The sequence below is a fragment of the Sylvia atricapilla genome, chromosome Z (genome assembly GCF_009819655.1).
Source record: "Sylvia atricapilla isolate bSylAtr1 chromosome Z, bSylAtr1.pri, whole genome shotgun sequence".
Classification (NCBI taxonomy): Eukaryota; Metazoa; Chordata; class Aves; order Passeriformes; family Sylviidae; genus Sylvia; species Sylvia atricapilla.
Window position 1 is genome coordinate 5,365,869 of NC_089174.1, and position 20,753 is coordinate 5,386,621.

General features: G+C 40.7%; 1 protein-coding gene across 1 annotated transcript in view; it reads right to left on the reverse strand.

Annotated features, from left to right (window-relative positions):
• The window catches only part of DACH2 (dachshund family transcription factor 2), a 233,700-nt gene that overhangs the window by 102,265 nt on the left and 110,682 nt on the right, over positions 1 to 20,753 (reverse strand). The window contains exon 2 of the mRNA XM_066338570.1: positions 11,311 to 11,426. Within this exon, the coding sequence (XP_066194667.1) occupies positions 11,311 to 11,426 (116 nt within the window). The remainder of the gene's footprint in view (positions 1 to 11,310; positions 11,427 to 20,753) is intronic.

A 20,753-nucleotide genomic window follows, 5' to 3' on the forward strand; every position in this document is an offset into this window, starting at 1 on the left:
AGCATCTGAACATCTCTCTGACCATTCCTCCTCAAATTCCTGACCCCTGGCAGAGAACCTTCTGATCTCAAGAGCTTTGCTGCACTTTCTCTCTCATCCCAACCTTTCCCAATCCTCCTCTTTTAGCAGGTGGCACCGACAGGGTTGGCTTGAGGAAATCCACCCAAAGCCACGCCAGGATTTAACTGCTTCCTCTCCCTATCTCTTTTCCATCACTCCTTCTCTTTATTGCCTGGAAATAAACACTACCTTGAAAGGAAAAGAAAAATGATCATGGAGCATTTTCTAGGATGGCTCTGCTTTTCCAATCAGGGGCTGGGTGCAGAGGATTTTGGAGTGGGCCACGGCATGGGAATGGCTCAGCTAACTGAGGGCAACCTTAAGGTCAAGGCAAACTGTGGTGCAGACACAAAAGTCAAGGGGAGAGAAAAAAAAAAAAAAACCACCAAAAAAAACCAACAACAACAACAACAAAAAAACACGGAGATGAGTATAGACAGAATAGAAGGATGTGTCTGTATCAGTGGGCAAAAAAACTCTTCCCAGGATATCTTCCTGAGTGCAACCTACAGTGAAAACTTCCCATAAATGAACACAAATTCTCAACAGGATTAGGACTCATGCTTAGCTGATGTAGACTGATAAACAACTCTGAAGAAATATTATCTGTAATTAAAATTTGTAATGAACCAGTTCCAAAACAGGAAGGCCAAAACAATTCATGGTGCATTTCTTTGACATTTAATAGGTTTGAATAAGAGATTCTGCTGACCAGTTTTCAGCAATCTAACCCAGCTATAAACACAAAATAGCCTCCTGAAGCTTTACACTGACTAATCTAATGAATTTTTTCTAATGAAAAAAACTCCCTTGAGATCAATATATCCATGTATTACACAGGACTCCACAGGACAAGGGAAGAACTAAACCCCCCAGGGCAGAGCCCTCCAAATTGCCACTGAGAGATGGCAAAGTTTTCTGGGTCAACTGAATTTGAATAATAGGGTGTTCTTAGCCCAAATAACCTATTGACTTCCATACCTAACAAAACGGAGAGGCTCTTTCATGTGCCTCCTGGATTTAGCAGCTGTTGCTCTGACGCTGTCAGCAACGCATCCATCTTAATCACAGTATGAGCCTTTCAACTTCCCTCTCTTTTTCCCTCCTCCTGCCCATCAGCTCCAAGCTCCTTGTGCAACCAGGAGTTAAAGCCATCTCCCTGGTCTCTCCTGCATGATGCCTCTTTGTTTTAGCATCTGATACATGTACACCTCCCAGTTTCTGTCCTGCACGTATAGGAAGCCTGTATTTGGATGCCTATGGGAGGTGCCTTCAGGCTGTTTTTCCTTTGCTATTCTGAAGCACTCTGCTGTAGCAACTCCCCTGTAACTTGCCTTGCCCATCACCATGGGCACTTTACTTTTTATCCTCATTATTCTTTCTGATTTTCCTTTGCTTGAAATAAAAGCCTCCATATGTTTTGCTCTTCTTCTATTGGAAGATGTTAATGCTGTGTTCCAGAGGGCACAGTCAGATGAGGGATTGCCATTTGGACAGAATTATACACCCAATTACTGCCTAGGGTGTATCACCTGTACGAGTGCTTTCAGCAGATCTCAGCTCTGTTTCTGACAGAATTGAAGGCAATATTTTACTGCTGGAAAACAACATTCAGTGCTTTCCGAAGGAGTATTTTTTCTGTCAAAGTCATTCAAATTACCTAGCACTTAATGGCCTACAATTCACTGTAGATATATTTCTAGTTCTTAAAAATGTGACCCATCTGAATTGTAAGTGCTTTTAAAACAAGAGCTCAGCCATATGCACTTGTAGTTAATTTAAAAGCATATTCAAACTCTTCTCCTCATTTGGGTTCTCATCTGAAAAAGTGAACTAGTACTTTAAATGTATCAATCACAACAAATCAGGAGTTCCTTAAAAAGAAACTAACTCTGTTTCACCAGCAAGGCATGAGAAGCCTGCACATCTGAAACAGCTCTGGTGTACTGGGCAATTCACATTCACCAACTGGATCAGCCGAAATAAGCATAATAAACGAAAGAGAATAAAATAAAAAACAATTTCACACTAAGGGAAGGCTTGACTTATAGGAAGTGGCAGCTCTGATGGCCCAAGGCATAGAATTAGTTTTGCCACTCGATAATTTGACTGATTCACTCGAGTGGCCAGGAAAGGACATTTTCTGCCTGATTTCAGTGTAATGAAGTCACCTGCTCTGTGACTGCCAGGGCCAAACCAAGTGCAGCACCAGGACCAGGACCAGGCTTCTTGCTCGTGTGAGATCCAGCTACAGCTGCACATTTGCCTTTTTTCATGTGAAACCATATGAGCACCATGAAAATTACCTGTTCCATTCACTCCCCTATTTACAGAGAGCTTGGGGCTACTGCTGGGATGTTCTCTTAGTTCTGCTGCATACCCCAGCAAAGAGCCTGTGCTTGGCTTCTTTTTTAACAAAAGAGGTGGTGACAAAGGCAAAGTCAGAAAAAACAGTCATTCCAAGGGACTAGAAACACGTATGATTTTTTTTTCTTTTTTAGGAATGGTTATGAAATTCTTTAAAAACAATTACAGCAGATTTTACGTTAAAATTATGAAACATCCGTTAAATATAATTTTCCTTCTCACACATCTTATATAAAGAGACTGTAATATACAGGCAGAGATTTGGGAACACATCTAAACAACTTGCATGACATGATGTCAGTTTTATTCCTGCTTTGCTGAACTGGGGTCAGACTGGTAAATGCAATATATGTGTTCATCTCTAGGCATATGCCCAGTTTCACTGGTTATTATTTACAGCTAACCTTTCAGGGTAATGACTGTATACTGCATGTCAAAGGAACAAAATGTTATACTCCTATTGAAAAGAATATTTTCTCCTTTTTATGCAAATATTAGAGATTGAGACTGCCCCAGTCAGGAGAGATAATCCACTGAGAAATATTATTATTATCATTAAAGCACATCCAATCAACATGCATATGCAAAAGAAGCAGTAATTAACCATTTTATTTTTACAATTGTTCAACAGCAAAAACAAAGATGTAATGTGCGTCAAAATGATTTAACATTTTACAACCAATTTTCTACTTGACATATGTTAGCGCATGATTCATCTACATTTTTCAGAATCAAAGTCCATGATCTGGCAAACTAATTCTGTTAATAAAATGAAAAGGTGACCTTGCTTAATTTAATAAGTCTGTGCAGAAATACTCTTTCAACATGTTAAAGAATTACAAAAAGGTTATCATAGCTTGCTTTCATGGGAGAGTACTCTACCTTTTCCAGCTCATTTCTCAGGCTTTTACTGTAATTCAATAGATTACATAAAAACAATGTAGATCATTATATTTTAATAAAGGCTTTCCTTTCCTAATAAAATGTCTGTCATTTATATTCAGACATGTATTATATAAAATGCTTCTCTTTCTTGAAGTGCAGCTTTTCATATTCAAGTCACAGGAGGTTGGTAGCTGGAGGAATTTCTATTTTTTCACAAAGGACTTTCAGCATGAATTTGGTTTCTAGACTGAATCCTCCAGAACTGCAGCCCTACATTTATCTTTCAAAGAGGTATAACCCAGGATCAGCAAAACCAGCAAACCAAGAGGCCTCTCTGCTCAGCAGAGGGTGGTGCACAATACTACACTCCTAAAGTCTGCTTGTTTTGCCTCATACCAATTAATGTTCACTGCGATAAAACAGTTTATACAACTAAACTGTACAACTACAAACCTGTATAAAACTGTACAGCTAAAACAGTTTATACAACACAAATACATTTCCACTGAAATCCCACTACAACCTCACTTCATGAGAGTGATCAGGCAGTCAATCTATTTCAGTTATTCCTGCTTCCAAATAAGAACGTGCACGTCTTCAGACTGCTCAGAAAGAGATGTTTCCTGTTCATCACAAATCCTAATTTGTTGCCAGCCCTTGGCATCATGTTTTATTGCTTGGGAAGGGCTGAGACAAGAGCACGTTGTTCCTGTGCAGCCAAGGTGGGATCCTGGGATCAGGCACTGACTGTATTCACAATTTTGCAAAGAATCCTTACAGAACCTGCTCTCCAAAACTCTGTGGGAAGTAGGAAAACACTTGTGTTCAAGATAGCAAGTAATCCTAGCCAAATCAGTGGGATTATTTGTTTGCTGATCTTAAATCACACTGAAGCATTTCCCTCATGCTCCTACAGGACTATAGAATAAGGACCAGAGCACAAACACATTTAAAATGAGAGTGAAAGCACTCAAAACCTGACCAGAACTATGGAACTACCTGAATTTAAATACACACTTTATGCTTATTTTTTAATCCAGTGAGATTTGTTCTCTCCTTTTTCCTGCATAACTTCACCAGGGTTGTTATACCAAGAATTTTGTCCAAATACAGCTTCATAAAGCTTTCCTTTAGAAAACCACACTACTCCAATGTAATGCAGATCTGAATGCTGCGTTTCAAGAAAATATTATTTATGTAAATATAGCAGCCTTTAGCATTGCAAGAAGATGATGGATCAGCATTTTTCTGCAACCAGAGTTGTATTATCCTTGCAGTTAAAGTTATACCTATTTAGTTTCAGGTCACTGAAGAATTTAAGCGTGTGAATATAACTTGAGTTTAACAAGTCTTTGAATCTTTTGTGGATACACAAAATGCAGTCAGTGTGGGAATCTTACACAAACACAGTGAGATACATTTAACTCCACGTGTTTGTGATACTGATATTTGTTGTTGAACTATTCGTTCAACTTTATTAAAGTTACTGTAAAGGAAAACAAAACCTAGCAAGAACAATTCAATTACAATAACTGTTATTGCCAAAACAGTCCTCCAGAAAACAGGGAGTGCTGAAGGCAAATAGGTCACACCTCCTGATGCTATTTGTGACTTTTAAGGCACTTCTTAACAATAACTTAAAAGAGCTAAAAAAAGGTTTCAAAGTCAGCTGAAGACCAGAGAGACAGAGAAGCAGACAAGGGTTATGTTCACTACAGACCTCAGTGCCATCAGACAGGAGACTAACAGAAAAGCGGGTGGAAAAGAATGCTACAGATGCTAAAGCAGAAATGTAAACTTAATGGTTTTGCTCATTCTGCAACACCTCAGCCAGCTTTTTCAAATGCTTCCCTTCCACCTGCAAATCAAGACAAACCCAGGGCAGCCCTACCCTGAGAGGCAGGATGATACAGTTTTAATCCTCTCAGTGTGACCACGCTGGCTGAACTTTGTTTTCTCTAAAGATGTAGGAAAACAGTTGGATTAAAAAAAAAAATTTACAAATGCATAAAAATCGAAGTCTATTGCTGAGCTTCACACTTCTTGGACAGTAATTAGTAGCTGAGGCTAAGTGTAAATTAAATTTACAACAAGGTTAACCATTCAGCAAAATCTCCACAGCTTTAGCTATTCATTTGTCAAAAACGTAATGTCCCACACGACAGAGCAGACACTGAAAATGAATCCTTAAAGAAAGATAATATTAAAAGAGAAAAGGAAAGAGAGGAACTGAGTGACTCACAGTCACCAAGTATAGTTCTCAGATTATCAGAACTCTACTGAATGGCTGTATTAAAAGAGTAATGATATGATCCTGCATTCCTCATTCACTCCAATTCAGGCTCCCTTCAGCACAGAAATCTGCTGGCATGAGATGGGGGGTACTCAATCATGCTGCACACATGGTCTTTAATTTTAAAATCCAGTTAAATAGATGTTCTAACATCATTTTTTATCTAAGAACATTTCATGATAAAATGAAAGGGCGCACATGTAACTTATTTGTCAGCTTTACTGTGTAGTGGATAACTTTCCTATGTTACTCACACGAGCTTTCATTCCCCAAATCTATCTGCATTCATTATGACAGTAAAAATGAAGAGTTGCTAAAGAGACGTATGCATTTTTATTATTGTTTGAAAAAATAGATCTTTCCACAGTCCTTTGAGCTTCTGAGTGTGTGATTTGTATAAAATATTTCTCATTTTGGGGACACAGCAGATGGAGTGCAGGGCACTGTGGGATATGCCATTTATCACAATGACAGTGCGTAGGTAGCACTGATCCTCTCACCACAGGGGGAAGCTCGAGCTGCAAATGTGGAGCAGCATTAAAAGCCCGACGAGTGGAGTTTGGCAACACTTGTACTACTCATTAACTTAATCATATTAATTTATTAGCCATATATATCAAAGTAATTCACTACTGAATTGTCACCAAGAACAATTTATAAACTGTTAATGTTCCCCATAGGCAGAGGAGTGTTGTGGCATCCTTAATCAGTGTGTTTGCCTTTTATTAAAAATAATAATTTCTACCAAGCCAGGTAATGCCAACAACGACAAAGTCCTGCATATGTTTCTCTTTATAAATGGAACTTTCAAATGTCACCCACGACAACCAAAAAAAAAAAAAAAAAAAAAAGAAAGAAAAGGATAATTGTAAACAGCAAAATGAGCCACAGAATTGGGATGTAAACACAGAAATGTTCAGTTAAATGCTGGAAGTGAAGAGAGGGTCCACGGGAATGCTGGCAGCAGGAGCTGCCACAGGCTGTGCTGGCTGATGTGTGCCCACCTTGATAAACACAACTAGGCACCAGAGACACCAAAAGCCTCCAATCTCCTTCACTCCTCTAACAGGGAGACACCACATCAAAATGCCCAAACACTGCAGCAAATCCTGTTCTATCCTCCCTTTTCTGAATAAAGGCTAAGTGGCTGCTGCTGCACTGAAGAACACATGAAGTTTCCATATCCTATGAGCTGTTCTATTTGAGCACCACAATGATGTGACTTGGTGCTGCTATTAAAATATTAACTCCACTGAATTATTAATTACATGAAACTATTAAGTTCACAACAGATTCTTTTAACTATTAATAAGACAAAACTGTTCTGAAAAAAGCATTTGTATCTGTACAAATGAGTCAATATTTTAAACACTGCATTCTTATAAACTCTAGACAAGGTGTCTCTTTTAACTGCTCATGAAATAAAAGAAGAATAATTTCAAGAGGGGTGAAGCTAATATAGCTGATAATGAAACAGCAGCTTATCTTACACATTGGCAATGCAGCTGGTTTGCTTCTGCCTGAGCACTCACTTGAAAACATCTTTTTCTCCTCTTCTCGTGCATTTCCCCACCAGCCAGGCTTCCTGCCATCCCTGTGCTGAGCCCTCAGCAGCTCCCAGCCCAAAATCCTCACTGTGATCCCTCTGCTGACCTCCCAGCTGTCCCCTGCCAGCCCTGCCAGGCTGCCACAGCTCCGAGCAGCACGGCCCAGAAAATGTCAGTAGAGATGTTTCCAAACAGGCTCGTGCCCATCTCCCTGATACCCACCCTCCCCAGGACTGCCAGCCCATGGCAGTCACACAGATCCCATCCTACTGCCTCCAAAACTGCTGCTGGGTGCCCTGCACCACCATCTCACAAAGCTCTAGTGCCAGATGATCTTCTCCATCAGCCACCCTCTCCTGTATCTTCAAGAGAAAATGAAGCAGCCCCCAAAATGTTTTTTTATTGAAATAACAGCAGCCATTCTACAGAATGAACTGAGAAAAATTGCAATGAAGACAGAGTGGCTTTCTAACCTTTTCTGAGGACAACCTAGAGGAAGGGTAGGAGGACTGGAGTTGCACAGACAACTATCAAAAGATCCAACTAGTTTCATCTTCATTCCATATGAACAGTCTGCTGAACCATTGGCTTCAATCACGTAACAGATTTCAGCTTCTCCCCACACAGCAAACTAGTGCTTCAGACCCCAAAACTTCCCTGAGAATCTATTCCTCAGATAAGTCCCAGCTGCCTTGTTAAGATACACTGATGATAAAGACTTGTACACTAATGGAGATAAAGCCTTTTTGTTGTTCGTGTCACTTCACCCCATGGCACTGTTTGAAGGACTGAGCCTTTGATGACCACCCCTCTGTGACACGCAGGATTTTAGCTTTGCCCTCACAGCAGGCAAGGGCACCACGCTGATTCCCACATTTCCTACACCAATACAAAGAAGGGAAAACACTTTCTCCTAAGATAACATGAAATGGACAGTGCTGAACATCAGCTCCTGAAGGATGCAGTCATGGCACGGTTCCTGTGCTGCCTCCACAGCCCTCCCCAGGGGTCTGCATCCCACACACAACCACCTCATCTTTCTCAGACACAGCACTGACCCTGGGTAACCCAAATATTCCCATTCCTCCAAGGCGGAAAGAACCTACAAACATTTTAAAAGGTTGAGGCTTCACTTGCAGCTCCTTCAGATATTACTCAGGTCTAAGAGTAGACGGAGTGCGCTGTGCCAAGAGGTAAAAAAAAATACCCTCCACACCAGGAAATGCAGTGTGCCTAATTTAACTACCTGTTTATTACGTGAAAATGACCACGTAAACCGAGCTGACACAAACCAAACGGGTGATGAAAATAACAGCACATTTCAAGGAGTGGAAACACAGATGGCTCGTCTGAGTCTGCAGGAAGTTACTAATCATCACTCTGTAATACCCCCTCCAGACAGAGCTGCCAGCTCTGCAGCCACAACTGCGACTTCTCCAGACCCATCCATCTAACCAAGAGCCAGCCAGGACGCCACTGCCTCCACTTCAGCTTGACAAGCAGGCTGAAGAGGAGGCGAAAATGAAAAAATGCAATGCTGGAAGAATCACGCTGCATTTGCTGATGTGGAGCCTGTTACTAGAATGAAGGAAACAACTCAGATGCTAAGCTGGACACAGCAAATGAGGGAGCCACATAATAAGAGTGATTTTTTTTTTTAAACTTAGAATAATGCATGCAGACTACCATCTGCGTATCTGTGCTGTCGTTAGACTGGGTAAGATCAGACACAAGGATTATCAAGGACAAGAAGACACCCAGAGGAAATGCTTCAGGCAATTACACTGCAGTTAGAGGGGGCAGGTAACCAAAGAAGTCCTCAAGATGTAAAAACTCTGTCCTGCCTCTCTGTCAGCCTCTGCCCTTCTGGAAGGGATGGATCCAACTCTCCCAGGCTGCAGTCCTGGTCCTGGTCCTGCTCCCCTCCTACAGCCATCCAAACATTCACATGGGAGATGGGAGCAGGTTTTATCCCAGTCTATTGCCCACCATTTGGATATCTGGAAGAAGAAAAACCTCTGTTCTGTGACAAGTGTTAAAACCCATTTTGTTCCTATTTCAGCCAAAGAAAATAATCCAATCCCAAAGTACTGCAGGCATCCAGAGCAAAGCAATCTGAGTGTAAGGATGAAGCCAATGGGGGCTTAATGGCTGGGCTGCTCCACTGAGAGCCAAAACAGCTCAGATCCCCATGGAGTTTACCAGAGGCTCCTTTGGTACCTTTGCTTGCTCTGCAACTTCCCCAGCTCCTATGCTGTCCCCTCTCTAGGGACACGGAAAGCACCACGAGTCCCTGGGGAGCTGTGGCCCCAACACAGGGCTCAGGAGCTGTCCTGCTGGCTTTGGGGCCACCTCAGCCACGGGGACCCCTTGTCTGCAGCCCCTGGTGACACCACCACGCTCTGAAATGGGAATTTCCCCCCTCCAAGCTGCTCCCAAACCCTCCTCAGCCGCTCCAGGCACATCATCTGGGACTCCCCAAGGTTTTCCCGAGGTCAGGGAGGTGGCTGCCCTGACAGACACCCCTGAGACATCCCTCCCACCGTGTGCTAAACACAGGGGATGGAGCCCACTCACACTTCAGGCTCCAGACAGCTCCCAGCAGCCTGGAAACTCAGTAATCCTCTACTCAGACTGTGTGCTACTCAAAATATCTGTGAGACACAGGATGTGCATCCCCAACACGCCGCATCCCAAAATATTTCCCAGTTTGAAGCAACATGGCAGTCTGTGTGACTCGGTGTCCTATTTGCAAACACACACACACACAGAGTGGAAAAGTAACATGGAATATTCTGGATTTCAGAGAAGAACTTACCAATGCAAGAGGCACTTGTGCTTTCCTATCTATCAGTAGAAACAGAAACAAGAATCCATGAAATTGCTGAGCTGAGAACACAACAGAGATACTAAAAAAACCCCTCATTTATAAACTACAGGAGGGAAATCACAGTTCTGGATCCCTGTCACAAACATGAGCAGTGCACGAAGCTGCAGCAGCCCAACTGTGGCACGTGGTTCTGGCCAAGTGCTTCCATTCTCTGTTAACTGCTCCTGCTAAGGCTGCTGTAAATACTGTTTAGGAATAATCTCTCTGCTTCCACAGGGAAGGTACTGGTTCCCTGTGACATCCTTGGGACACCTGGATCTGCAGAGAAATCAAAATCCCCCTGTGTGACTCAGTTGCAATGCACAGGTTCTGCAAGCAGAGTGATCTGTGAGATCAGGAGAGATGGCACTCTACTCCCAGCAAGGATCTTCCTTAATTCTGCTTCTCCTGTTGCATATTCTATGACTTTGTATTCTCCTAAACACTTCACTATGTTTGGTTATTAGGGAGTTACAGTTTATTTAGACTGGACTTTGACAGCAATCCTATAACTGCTAAGCCTGTTGAATATTTAAGTAGTTACTCTTATGAATACACCCTGTAAAGATAGCTTTATTATGAAAATCAACTTACCTTTAGCATGCTGCAATTAATAAAAAATTAAAACACTCATCAGGACAGCTGAAGATTTAATTTAAACTCCATTAATAAATTAATGAGGTGAAATTAAATACTATGCATTAAGTTATGTTTATAATTCCACACACTTTTATGCTAGATTTTTTCTCTTCGTGATACTGAAAGCAGATTATTAAAGCACAATGCAATGTGGCAACGTGGACTTATCTGCTTTTCAAGTGTTTCTTCTGTAATTCCTGTAAGCATCTCTGTCTCTCCCCAGCACACATTAATGGGGTTACAATACATCAGGCATTAGCCACGCTGCTCAGATCCCACAAGAACTAAAACACACATGCATTTCAAAGGAAGAAATGCCTCTTACAGGCCTCCCAGACAATAGTTCAGCTTCTCAAGTTGGGTTTTATCTCTTTCCTTGCTTTTACTAAAATAACACATTTAATGGAATTTCCTGTAAGGAAATTACAATTAATAAAGAAGTAAATTACAAATCCATTAGATTTCAGTCACTGCAGCAGCAAAACAGAGTTTTCATGAATGCTCAAAAAAAAAAAAAAAAATCCAATAATGTAACCTCTGGTAAAGCCTGCAAAAGCCCTGAAGGACAAGGCAGTTAGATCAATATTAGTTTATTTTAACTGCTGTGCAGTATGAAGAGATGAGGCTGATCATCTGATGGATTTTATTACCTGTCGGAGAGATAAGCCCTGGTGATAAGAGGCCTGGAACTCCATGGGGCAGCAGCCTTGCATTTTCCTGGATTGCCACTCCCAGGGAGCGCTTGGGGGGTCTTCCTGGGCGGGAGCTGGTGGGACAAGAGCAGAAACAACAACAGTGTTTTCCTCGTGAAACATCTGCCTGCTATCCGCACCATCAAGTGTGTATAAAACGTGTGAACCATCAGTGATAAGGGGAAATAAATGCTAGAAATTCTTGCCTGGGGAAAAAACAAACAAACAAACAAAAACAAAACAAACCCCCAAAAAACCCAAACAAAAAACCCCCAAAGGAGAAAAATAAATTTAAAAAAAAAAAAAACAGGACACACCCCCCCCCCAAAAAAACCAAAAACAAAATAAAAAAACCCAACAAACAAACACACACACACAAAAAACCCACTATTAAAAAAACAAAAAGCGCACAAAAAAAAGAAAAATCACTCTGATTAAACACGGATTAAAGAACCACACAGGTTTCACATGAGCCAGAGGTAAGGTTTTCCATTAAGCAAGGCTTCTGTGAACTGACAGGGGCTTGGTGGTGAGGGGTTTTAGCAGTGACTGCTGCAAAGTCTCTGCTGCATGCCTGAAACTCAGAAAATTAAAGGCTGTGATGCCTGAAAATGAGGAGTTGAAACCCTGAACGAAACATCACCTCAAACCTTGTTCTGGACCATGGGAGGTACCTGCCTCCTTGTGAGAGCAGCATTAACTTAATTCTGAGCTTTGCAACACTCACCACTTGCCTTCACAGACCCACTGGTGGGTTTAACTCTTATAGATCAAACCAAGTGTTAGCCCAACCTGCCAAAAAACTCACCAGTTTATGAACTATGGCTGCAGATTTTAATCCAAAATGCCAGAGATCCCTGTACAGAGTGGCTCTATTCAACTCTTGCTCTCAAGTATCACCTTCACCCCTCACATCATTGTGTGTACACGTCCCCATCCTCCACTGCCATCATAACACAGATTTACAGGCCAAAAAACCATTTGAACTGACTCTTCCTCGAGCCATCTAATAAAAATGCAACCTCCTCATGTTTGGAAAAGTACTGCTGCTTCTCTTCGGTCATAACAGATTTTATTCTGTTGAATAATAGAGCTTTTGACAACACAGAGTGAAACACTGTATAAAATAACTAAGCTGCAGCAATGAATGAGGTTTGAATAGAAAGCATTTCCAAAACGACTTCTAGTTCACAAAGAAATTTAAGTTAAACTTCACTCTATCAAGTTACAGTGGCAAAGCCCTCCATCAAGGCACGACAAACTCTGCATTTAAATGAAGACAACTTCCAGCAGCACTCCACAGAGGCACCATTAACCTGTTCATTTTTCACACCGTGCTAGTGTTATTTTGTTTTACTGTACATCAAAGTAGCACAAAATCATTTTTTTGGTTTATTATTTCATCTCTACGAAACCATTCCCCCCTCATTTTAGCTTTGGGTTTGTCCATTTTGAATTTCATTTTATTCAGTATTTTTTCCATTTTTCTTTTTGATGCTTTCAGTTGTTTATCATACTATGATGGCTGTGCAGTAAAGCTTGCTACAAGAACCACTGGGCTATAATAAAGCAAACCTAAAATAAGAGCATCTGATTTCCAGGGGAAGTTTGATGCACACATGCATTCTCTATTAAAATCACCTGCTGAAATCATCCCCTGCACAGCAAAATTGTCTAACAGACAGCATTAGGTTGATACGTGGGGGTTTTGAACAAACAGGAATTGTTGTTCTTTTGAATTACAGGAGCCTGTAATCCACAGGCATGTGTAAGTGCTTAGCTGGCACTTACTGTCTCTGAAAAAAAACCCTACAAACCAGCTAAAATTAGCAGCCTTCTCCAGTGGAAGAGCTTGATCAACAAAACAAAACATTTTCTTCCCAAGCTCGAACACAAAACAAATCTTTCGCAGAAAACTCCATATGTTGGCATTAATCTAATAAAAAAACATTTTCAAAATGCAATGAACAGCTTTGAAAGAGATCTAGCAAAGAGACTCCTGAGTTGCGGTTTGTGTTGTCAGAGGATGAGCGGGGTGGCCGTGGAGTTCCAGCCCTGGTGCTGCAGGTTTTGGCCTGACAGAAGCTCAGGTTGATGGCTCTGAGCACGACCCACGGCCCACAGGTTGAGAAGGACACAGCTCAAGGTGTTCCCACAGGCAGATGTGACACCTGTGCCTGGGCACTGACCCGCATGGAAAGCCCAAGAGATGAAGGAAGAGAAGTTCACATCAAAATCTTCCTCCATTCCCTTCAGGAGCCCTGCTGGCTGTTATTCATATCCTCCCTTACACAGGCAAGGGAAGTTCCACTGGGAAAACCAAACACGTCGTGTCTCTGGGTTTGGGGTCCTTTTGGGGATGGGGACTGATAGAAAAAGAAGTGTCCTTCTACCCTACTGAAAGCCCTTTTAATGAGTATTCCTATAAATCCTTAACTCCTAGGGCCTGGATTCCTTACACAGCTGTAGAGATGATAATTTGAAGGGAATTGTTCCCAGCTGAATCTGTTCAAATAAAACCTAAATCCTTTGTCTCTAATTTAATCTCGGCTTTTAAATGAAAAGCTGGATGCTGCTCACAGCTGACTGTGACACACCTGCAAGGACCCCTTTGGGTCTGCAACGCCGAGTTCTGCAGCTCTCAGTGCCCTGTGTCTGCTTCCCAGCCAAGGACAGGAACCCCAGAGCCCCCAGCACTGCAGCAGACACCTCAAAATTCCAGCTGGAGTCCCTGGATAATCCCAGAGATGCATCACACAGCATGAATCAATGCATTTGGCTTGGGAGGACAACAGAACTCAGAAAAAGTGATATACCTTGAGTCCAAACACTTCCAGTTTGGACCAGAAACAGATTTTCTGGCATTTCTGTTCAAACATGAAACCAGGAATTTCAGAGAGAGAGGATACAAACGTTTGCTCAAAGTCTTGGGTTTTTTTAGTAAGATATATGCGCAAAGGACCAGCAGATTTAAGGTTTTTATGGGATTTACTTTCTGAATGTGCTGCTGGCACTGCCAAGCCATGGAATGTCACTGCTCTGTGTCTCAACACTCCCCCCAAGATCCTCTCTTATCATCCCACATGGTCTAGAAATCCACCAAATTTCACATTTACTATTTAAAACTTATGCAACCTCCACAATTCAGCCAAAATTGCTAATAAAAGCACTGAACAGTAAACCCAAGGCAAGCAGAATTATCATCTGGGGTGACTAAGACATAATTTTTGATTATGGAAGTATTAGCATATAAATGCTAATAGTATTAGCATATAAATATTAACTTTATTTAATATTATTGCTCATCTTTTGTCACACTGCTCTTTTACTGCACTTCTTTTTCACATTCTCCTTTCTCTGATTCAAGAGAGTTACATATTCAAGAAGTGTAGAAAAATCCTCTCCTCGTTGGTAACAAAGGAGGCATAAACAGGAACAATCACCTTCAAACAATTTTAAATGCATTTCTTTGAGTGTCCAAAATCTCTACACAAATTTCTTACTTGCCATCAGTAGATCTTTGTAAACGGAAAACTACTCAAATCCAAATTAGATATTCATTCAGTCAGAAACTTCTAGTTTATGGGTATCTTTCAAATACTTTTTAAAAAACAAAAATTATGGTTCCAAGTGAAGATCATGGAGGTTAAATCAGAAGTACAATATTGTTTCCCATGTATACCCTCAGGAAACAACTTCTTTTTACTAAATAAATTCTCTACTGATTAACATTCTACCAGCTTTTCTCAAGTCCAAAAACTCCTTGGGTCACTAATTACTTGAAAGTGAGGATGAGTGGAGGTTTTGAATTTTTACCTGCATTTGCTCCCTGTTTATAAAGTTATTCTTGTCATCCTCTCCACCCCCACAGAATCACTAACTCTTGAGAGAGAAAAATGAACTAATCTGAATGCTGTTCATTTTTTAAATTTTGGTTGAAATTAAATTCGTCAGAAAATAAATTGCATTTTGAGCAGTATATTTGACAGTTGAAGTTTATAGAGTAAAATGGTGAGAAGTTGTTCATTAATGTCTCTTTTCTTTTTTATTTTCCACTCCTGTTGAGAGCTAATTTTATTATTTTTTTCTCTCAAAGTTTTGTATATTCCCTTGACATCACAAGGATTTTTAATTTGAAGCAATAGTTGAAGTAAGGGTTTATTTTTGTGATTTTCTTAAAGTTACTGATCAGCTCCATCTTTTGTAACTCTATTTTATGCTCATTATAGACAACCATATTTCATAAAATCCGCAAATTCATCAATGCTTTGTAAAATGTAATTAATCAGTGGAAACATGCAGCACATCACTGCTGATGTATGATAGTGCTCTACTTTTGTGCTTTTAAATATAGGAGATTTACTCGAATCAGAAGAGCATTTGCATATTAATCAAGACAAATAAACATGTGGTGATTTAACTAGGAAACTGTTATTTGGATGACAATTTAATCAGCACAGGTTGAAAGGTCCATCACTGCAGCATCCTGTTTCTGCTAAAATATTGATTGCGCTACTGATTTCAGTAATGCCTTATTTTACAGGGCACAAATAACCATGTAATTACTCTTTAATTGAATGGTAATTGCTTGCTGGCAATTATTTGTTAAGTTTTGGAGTGTAATTACTAGGTTATTTGTGTTTTGTGAAATAAAATGTTATGTATTAATAGCCCAAAATATTTTCTGTATGAATGGTCTGCCAGAACTAGGAAAGTTAGTTATGATGGCAGGAGCTTGACAAATAACACTATAGCACTAAAACTATTATTTAAAGGATCAGATGAACCTTTGAATGCTTTCCCTTTACAAAATTAACATTAGATGTAACATTTGTAAGATAAATGGAGGAATACTGTACCACAGAAGCATGATTTCCTCTGGGGTCTAGTCCACCATTTAGCATAATTTATCCTGATGTTTTGCTTTTCATTCTCTGAGCTTCTTCAGAGGAACTGAAATAGCATCCTGCCCTCTGGAGAGCAAAGAATAAACCAAGTAGAAATATATTTCAACAGTACTTCATATTTCTGCAAGTGAAGTGGATTACCAGCAGCACATTATCTTAGCAGACTATAAACTCTGTAGCCTTGGCAGCTCGCTAGATAACAAGGGAAAGCATTATGTTTTGCAGTGTCAATGAGATATGACACTTTCTGTGATATGTTTATTCCAAGCTGTGATAGATGAGGTACCCAATACTTTGATCGTTAAGATCTGAATTTTACTTCTACACTTCTTCATTTTTGTCATCAACTATTTATGAATTGGCAGGAGGCAGTCTCGCCAGGACTGCTGATTTTGGGTTTTTTTTGGTTTTTTTTTTTTTTTTCAAAAGAGATCCAGTTAATAAATTAATTATTGATTTCATGAGGCTGGAGCTATTTGGTACAAAAATATGCTAGACCTGTGATTTAGGAAGCTCTCACATGTATCACAGATTTCTTCAACAGCAACATATTTTATTAGGCGTAAAGAAGAAATACTGAAGTACTGTATGACACGCTGTGTAAATTGCCCTGCTAATAGTGTATAATAGTAAATAAAAAAGAAAAACACGACAAAAATAATACTTGAAAAAGCTAAATAAACCCACATACACCCTCAATCTTAGTTACTTTTTCAAAACTGGCACAAGAACCAGAAATTAAACATTTTCATCTCTTCAAAGATCATGAAATACCCCCTAGTGATTACAAAAGGTACTTTTTGAAGTATTTACCAATAAATGTAACATCCTGATGAGTTAAAATTCTCCCCTTTTACCTTCAGATTTTTAGTTGCAGCAAGGACTTAAAATAATCTCCTGGCTTTGGCATTTATTACAAGGTTTCAAAGATGCCAGCGGTAGTTAAACTCTGCTTGACCTTTCAGTGTTTAAGGAGAGAAGCAAACCCTGACCCTACAGCAACCTGATTCTGTCTCCTCTCGGCGCTGGCAAGCTGATCACTTGTCTGGCCATGGCAGGACATTGGATCACCAGCCACATCAAAGGCAACAGGAGCCAATTCAGCAGCAGGGAAAAAGTCATCCGTGCAAAAGGGGCAATTAACATTAATCATAGATGAAGCTGTTGGATCAGGAGAACCTGGTGCCTATGGCAACGCTCGGGGCAGTGCCCAGGCCAGCACCAGGAACAGCTCACCTGCCAGGGGACACAGGACATGTGCAGGAAAAAGGCTCTGACACTCCAAAACACTATCTCCCCACCCAATTCTCCAGGGAATTTCAGCTGGGAACGTCCTCAGAGGAAACGTCAGTGGGACTTTGTTCTAAAGCATCACAAATCTGAACTTTCTTTCTCGTTGTGATTGGTGTTACTGCTAGCAAAAAACAAAAAAAACCACACTCCTTAACAGCACTGAATTGCTTAGAGCTTGGGGCTCCAGTGGAATATCACAACTTTGTAACTTTACCTTTAAGGAAGGAACGTAGCACATTATCACTGTGTTGATCTGAAAAAAATCGCAATTAGTGAAAATCCTGTGTATATTTAAAATTTCACTTGGGGGCCACAGTCAGAAAAATTGTCACTATAGTGGTTCTTACTTAACAAAGTTTAATTGCTTATGTCTGAAATTAGGCATTACAGAGTCTAAAACCAAAAAAACAGCCTTTTTGGTTCACTGATATTTAAAACTTTAAATAGCTCTTTAATTACTTACGAGTGTGCCTGCAGATTTAACAGCACCTCAAAATTCCCGCTTTTACTTTTTTCCTGTCAAATACGGCCATAGGAAAAAGGAGGATAACTCACGAAATTTCCTAATTAGGGATATTCATGGCTGCAGACAAGCCAGAGGCTGATCCATGTTCCACAGTGCCCCAGCTCTGTTTAAGGGCGTGGCAGTGAGGAAATTGGAAGTGTGACTCCAGCAGATGAAGGGATACACACAGAAATTCAACAACTGCATGAAGTTAGTAATTGTGGCAGTGGAGGTGCACTGGCACAGATAAAATGCAGTGCATTCAGCTATGGATCACAGGCAGTGGGACAAAGTTCCTGATGCTGTGTCTTCATTCCCATTGTTCCCCCTCTGCCCACACCAAACCTTGCAGGAGGGGGCCTGTCCAGGCTGGAATCATGCCACTAATGACACACCCAGACCACAAATTCCAATTACAGGTCTGTTGTGGAAACAATGCTCCCCCACCATGTCCAGCTAAAACAAATGTGGAAATGCCAGAGACATGGCCAGGTTTATTCTGAGCCTTGAAAACCTCAGCTCAGCTGCTTGGATGGCTCTGCTTGGATTCTGGATCCAGTCAGAGCTGGGATTATAATAATCCAAAATAATAATAATAATAATTATAATAATCACTGCATATTATACCCAATATTATTAGCCAGTTTTCATTCTGACTGGTTTTCTTTTTTTTTAGATCTCCTAAAGTATCTGACTATTCAGCAGGTAGAACCACACCACAGAAGAGGCTTTTAGGATTTTTCTACCTGTATGTGAAAGCTCAGCACTGACGTGAGCAGATGACAAGGCAGGCACTGGGATCAGCACGGGAACAGCACAGCTCCATCCCAAGAGCTGATGCTGGCCAAGGCACAGGCAAAACCACAGTGCACACTCCAACCATGTGCAAAGATAAGCCAGGACAATGAGGAGATTTAAATCTCCTTTCATGCAAGTTAATTTAGCCCCCTTTTTTTTAAATAATTACTTTATTTTCACACATACATCCACAAATATTTGCACAGAAACTTTTCAAGCAGGGAATCACCATCTATTACAAACACTCAGGTCATGTGTCTGAATTGTATCAGACCCTTAGAAGCTTCATTTTTGACCAGCATCTGAATTCAAAGCCAACTGAAGGGAATGACAGTAAAAAATTTTTGAAATACTGCTGGTTTCCACTAAGCTGTATCTCAGTAAGTCTCAACTCAATGGAAGCTGTAAAAAATGTGACTGTTTAAGCCTATTATCTATGGAAAGAAATCCAAGAGCAAGACCTGACGTATTTGCAGCCCTGAGTATCACATAACCCAGGGGAGCTGATATTAATTCCCTAACAGGGGTGCCTTGTGCTGTGGTGGTACAGTGTTGTCAGAGCAATTTGCAGGCTGATGCAACGGGAAACTGCTCTTGCCTTAACTGTTTTTAATCTCTGCATTACAAGTTTTGGTGTTTTCACAATCTTGGCAAAGGCCCTTCAAAGGCAGAAAACAGAAATTCACCTTTCAAAGAATAATAAATTAAAGAACTAGAAGCAGTCCTCTGCACCTATGTCCATGATGAAAGAAGGAATTGTTCCCAGCAAGCCAAAGGAGCCTCTGTGATTAGGTGATTCTGTCCAGGAGTAAACATTTGAGGGCTGAACTCACAAAAATACCCCTCACTACACAAAAAATACCCCTCAGGTGGTCCTGGACCAGTATGGAATTGGACAGGCAGTACTGTAGGGATGCAGCTCCACTGCTTCACCTTTACCCTTCCAGATTCTTTTGATTTTTGATTTTGTTGGTACTTCATTTGTTAGCTCCAGAGACAGACGAGGTTGCTAATTCTACTGCAAACATACAGCAGGAGAAGGAATTCTCAAACAGCAAAGCACAAGCCTTCAGGAACATGAGAAAATTAAAGGGCAGAAGGAAATTTCTGGCAAAATTCACACTAGATTTTGTCTATAAAACCTTCATGTTTTGAAAGGATGCTAATATGAATATATAAAACCACAGGGGCATTATCAGTTAAGTGAGATTTAACCTACAGGAGTGTAGAAATTTGCCCTATTTTCTGGATGCATATGCACACAGAGGAACTTTACCTGATGGGAACTCCATAATAGCAGATAATTGGAATGACTGTGAAAGCAAATGTCACTGAATTCTGATTCTGAATGTGGCCAGCCTCACGGCTGACAGTGAGAGGTGCTTCAGCAGGGATCTGTAACTCTGTAACCTCAGCTGGGTACCAAAATCCCGGGATCATGAAGATCCCAGTTTATGGTATCTCATTCCTTTCCCCACTGGGTTTCACTACATCCCCAAAGAAATTACAGCATCACTCTTTCCCTTCTTGGTAATATTCCCTCTGCTCCACCAGTCAGGTTTACCCTTTCCCCTCAACGTGGGCTAACACATATAGGGAATAATTATTCCCAGTTCATAATAAGCCTCAATTATTATTTGTTTTTCTATACTTTTCTGACCAAAGGCTTGTCTGCTTTTTCATGGACAGCTAAACCAAGGAACTCTTCTCACCACAGTCACAGATCATTCCCCACTGAGAAACACGATGTCATTTCACAAATGTGTCTTTCACATACAATTAAAAAAAATGGAAGAAGCCAACTACAGAAAAAGCAGCTCAGACTACTGAAAAGCAGCACAAGTTATTCCCAAGTTCAGGGATTTCCTGAACCCAAGTATGTCCTGGAGTAGATTCAA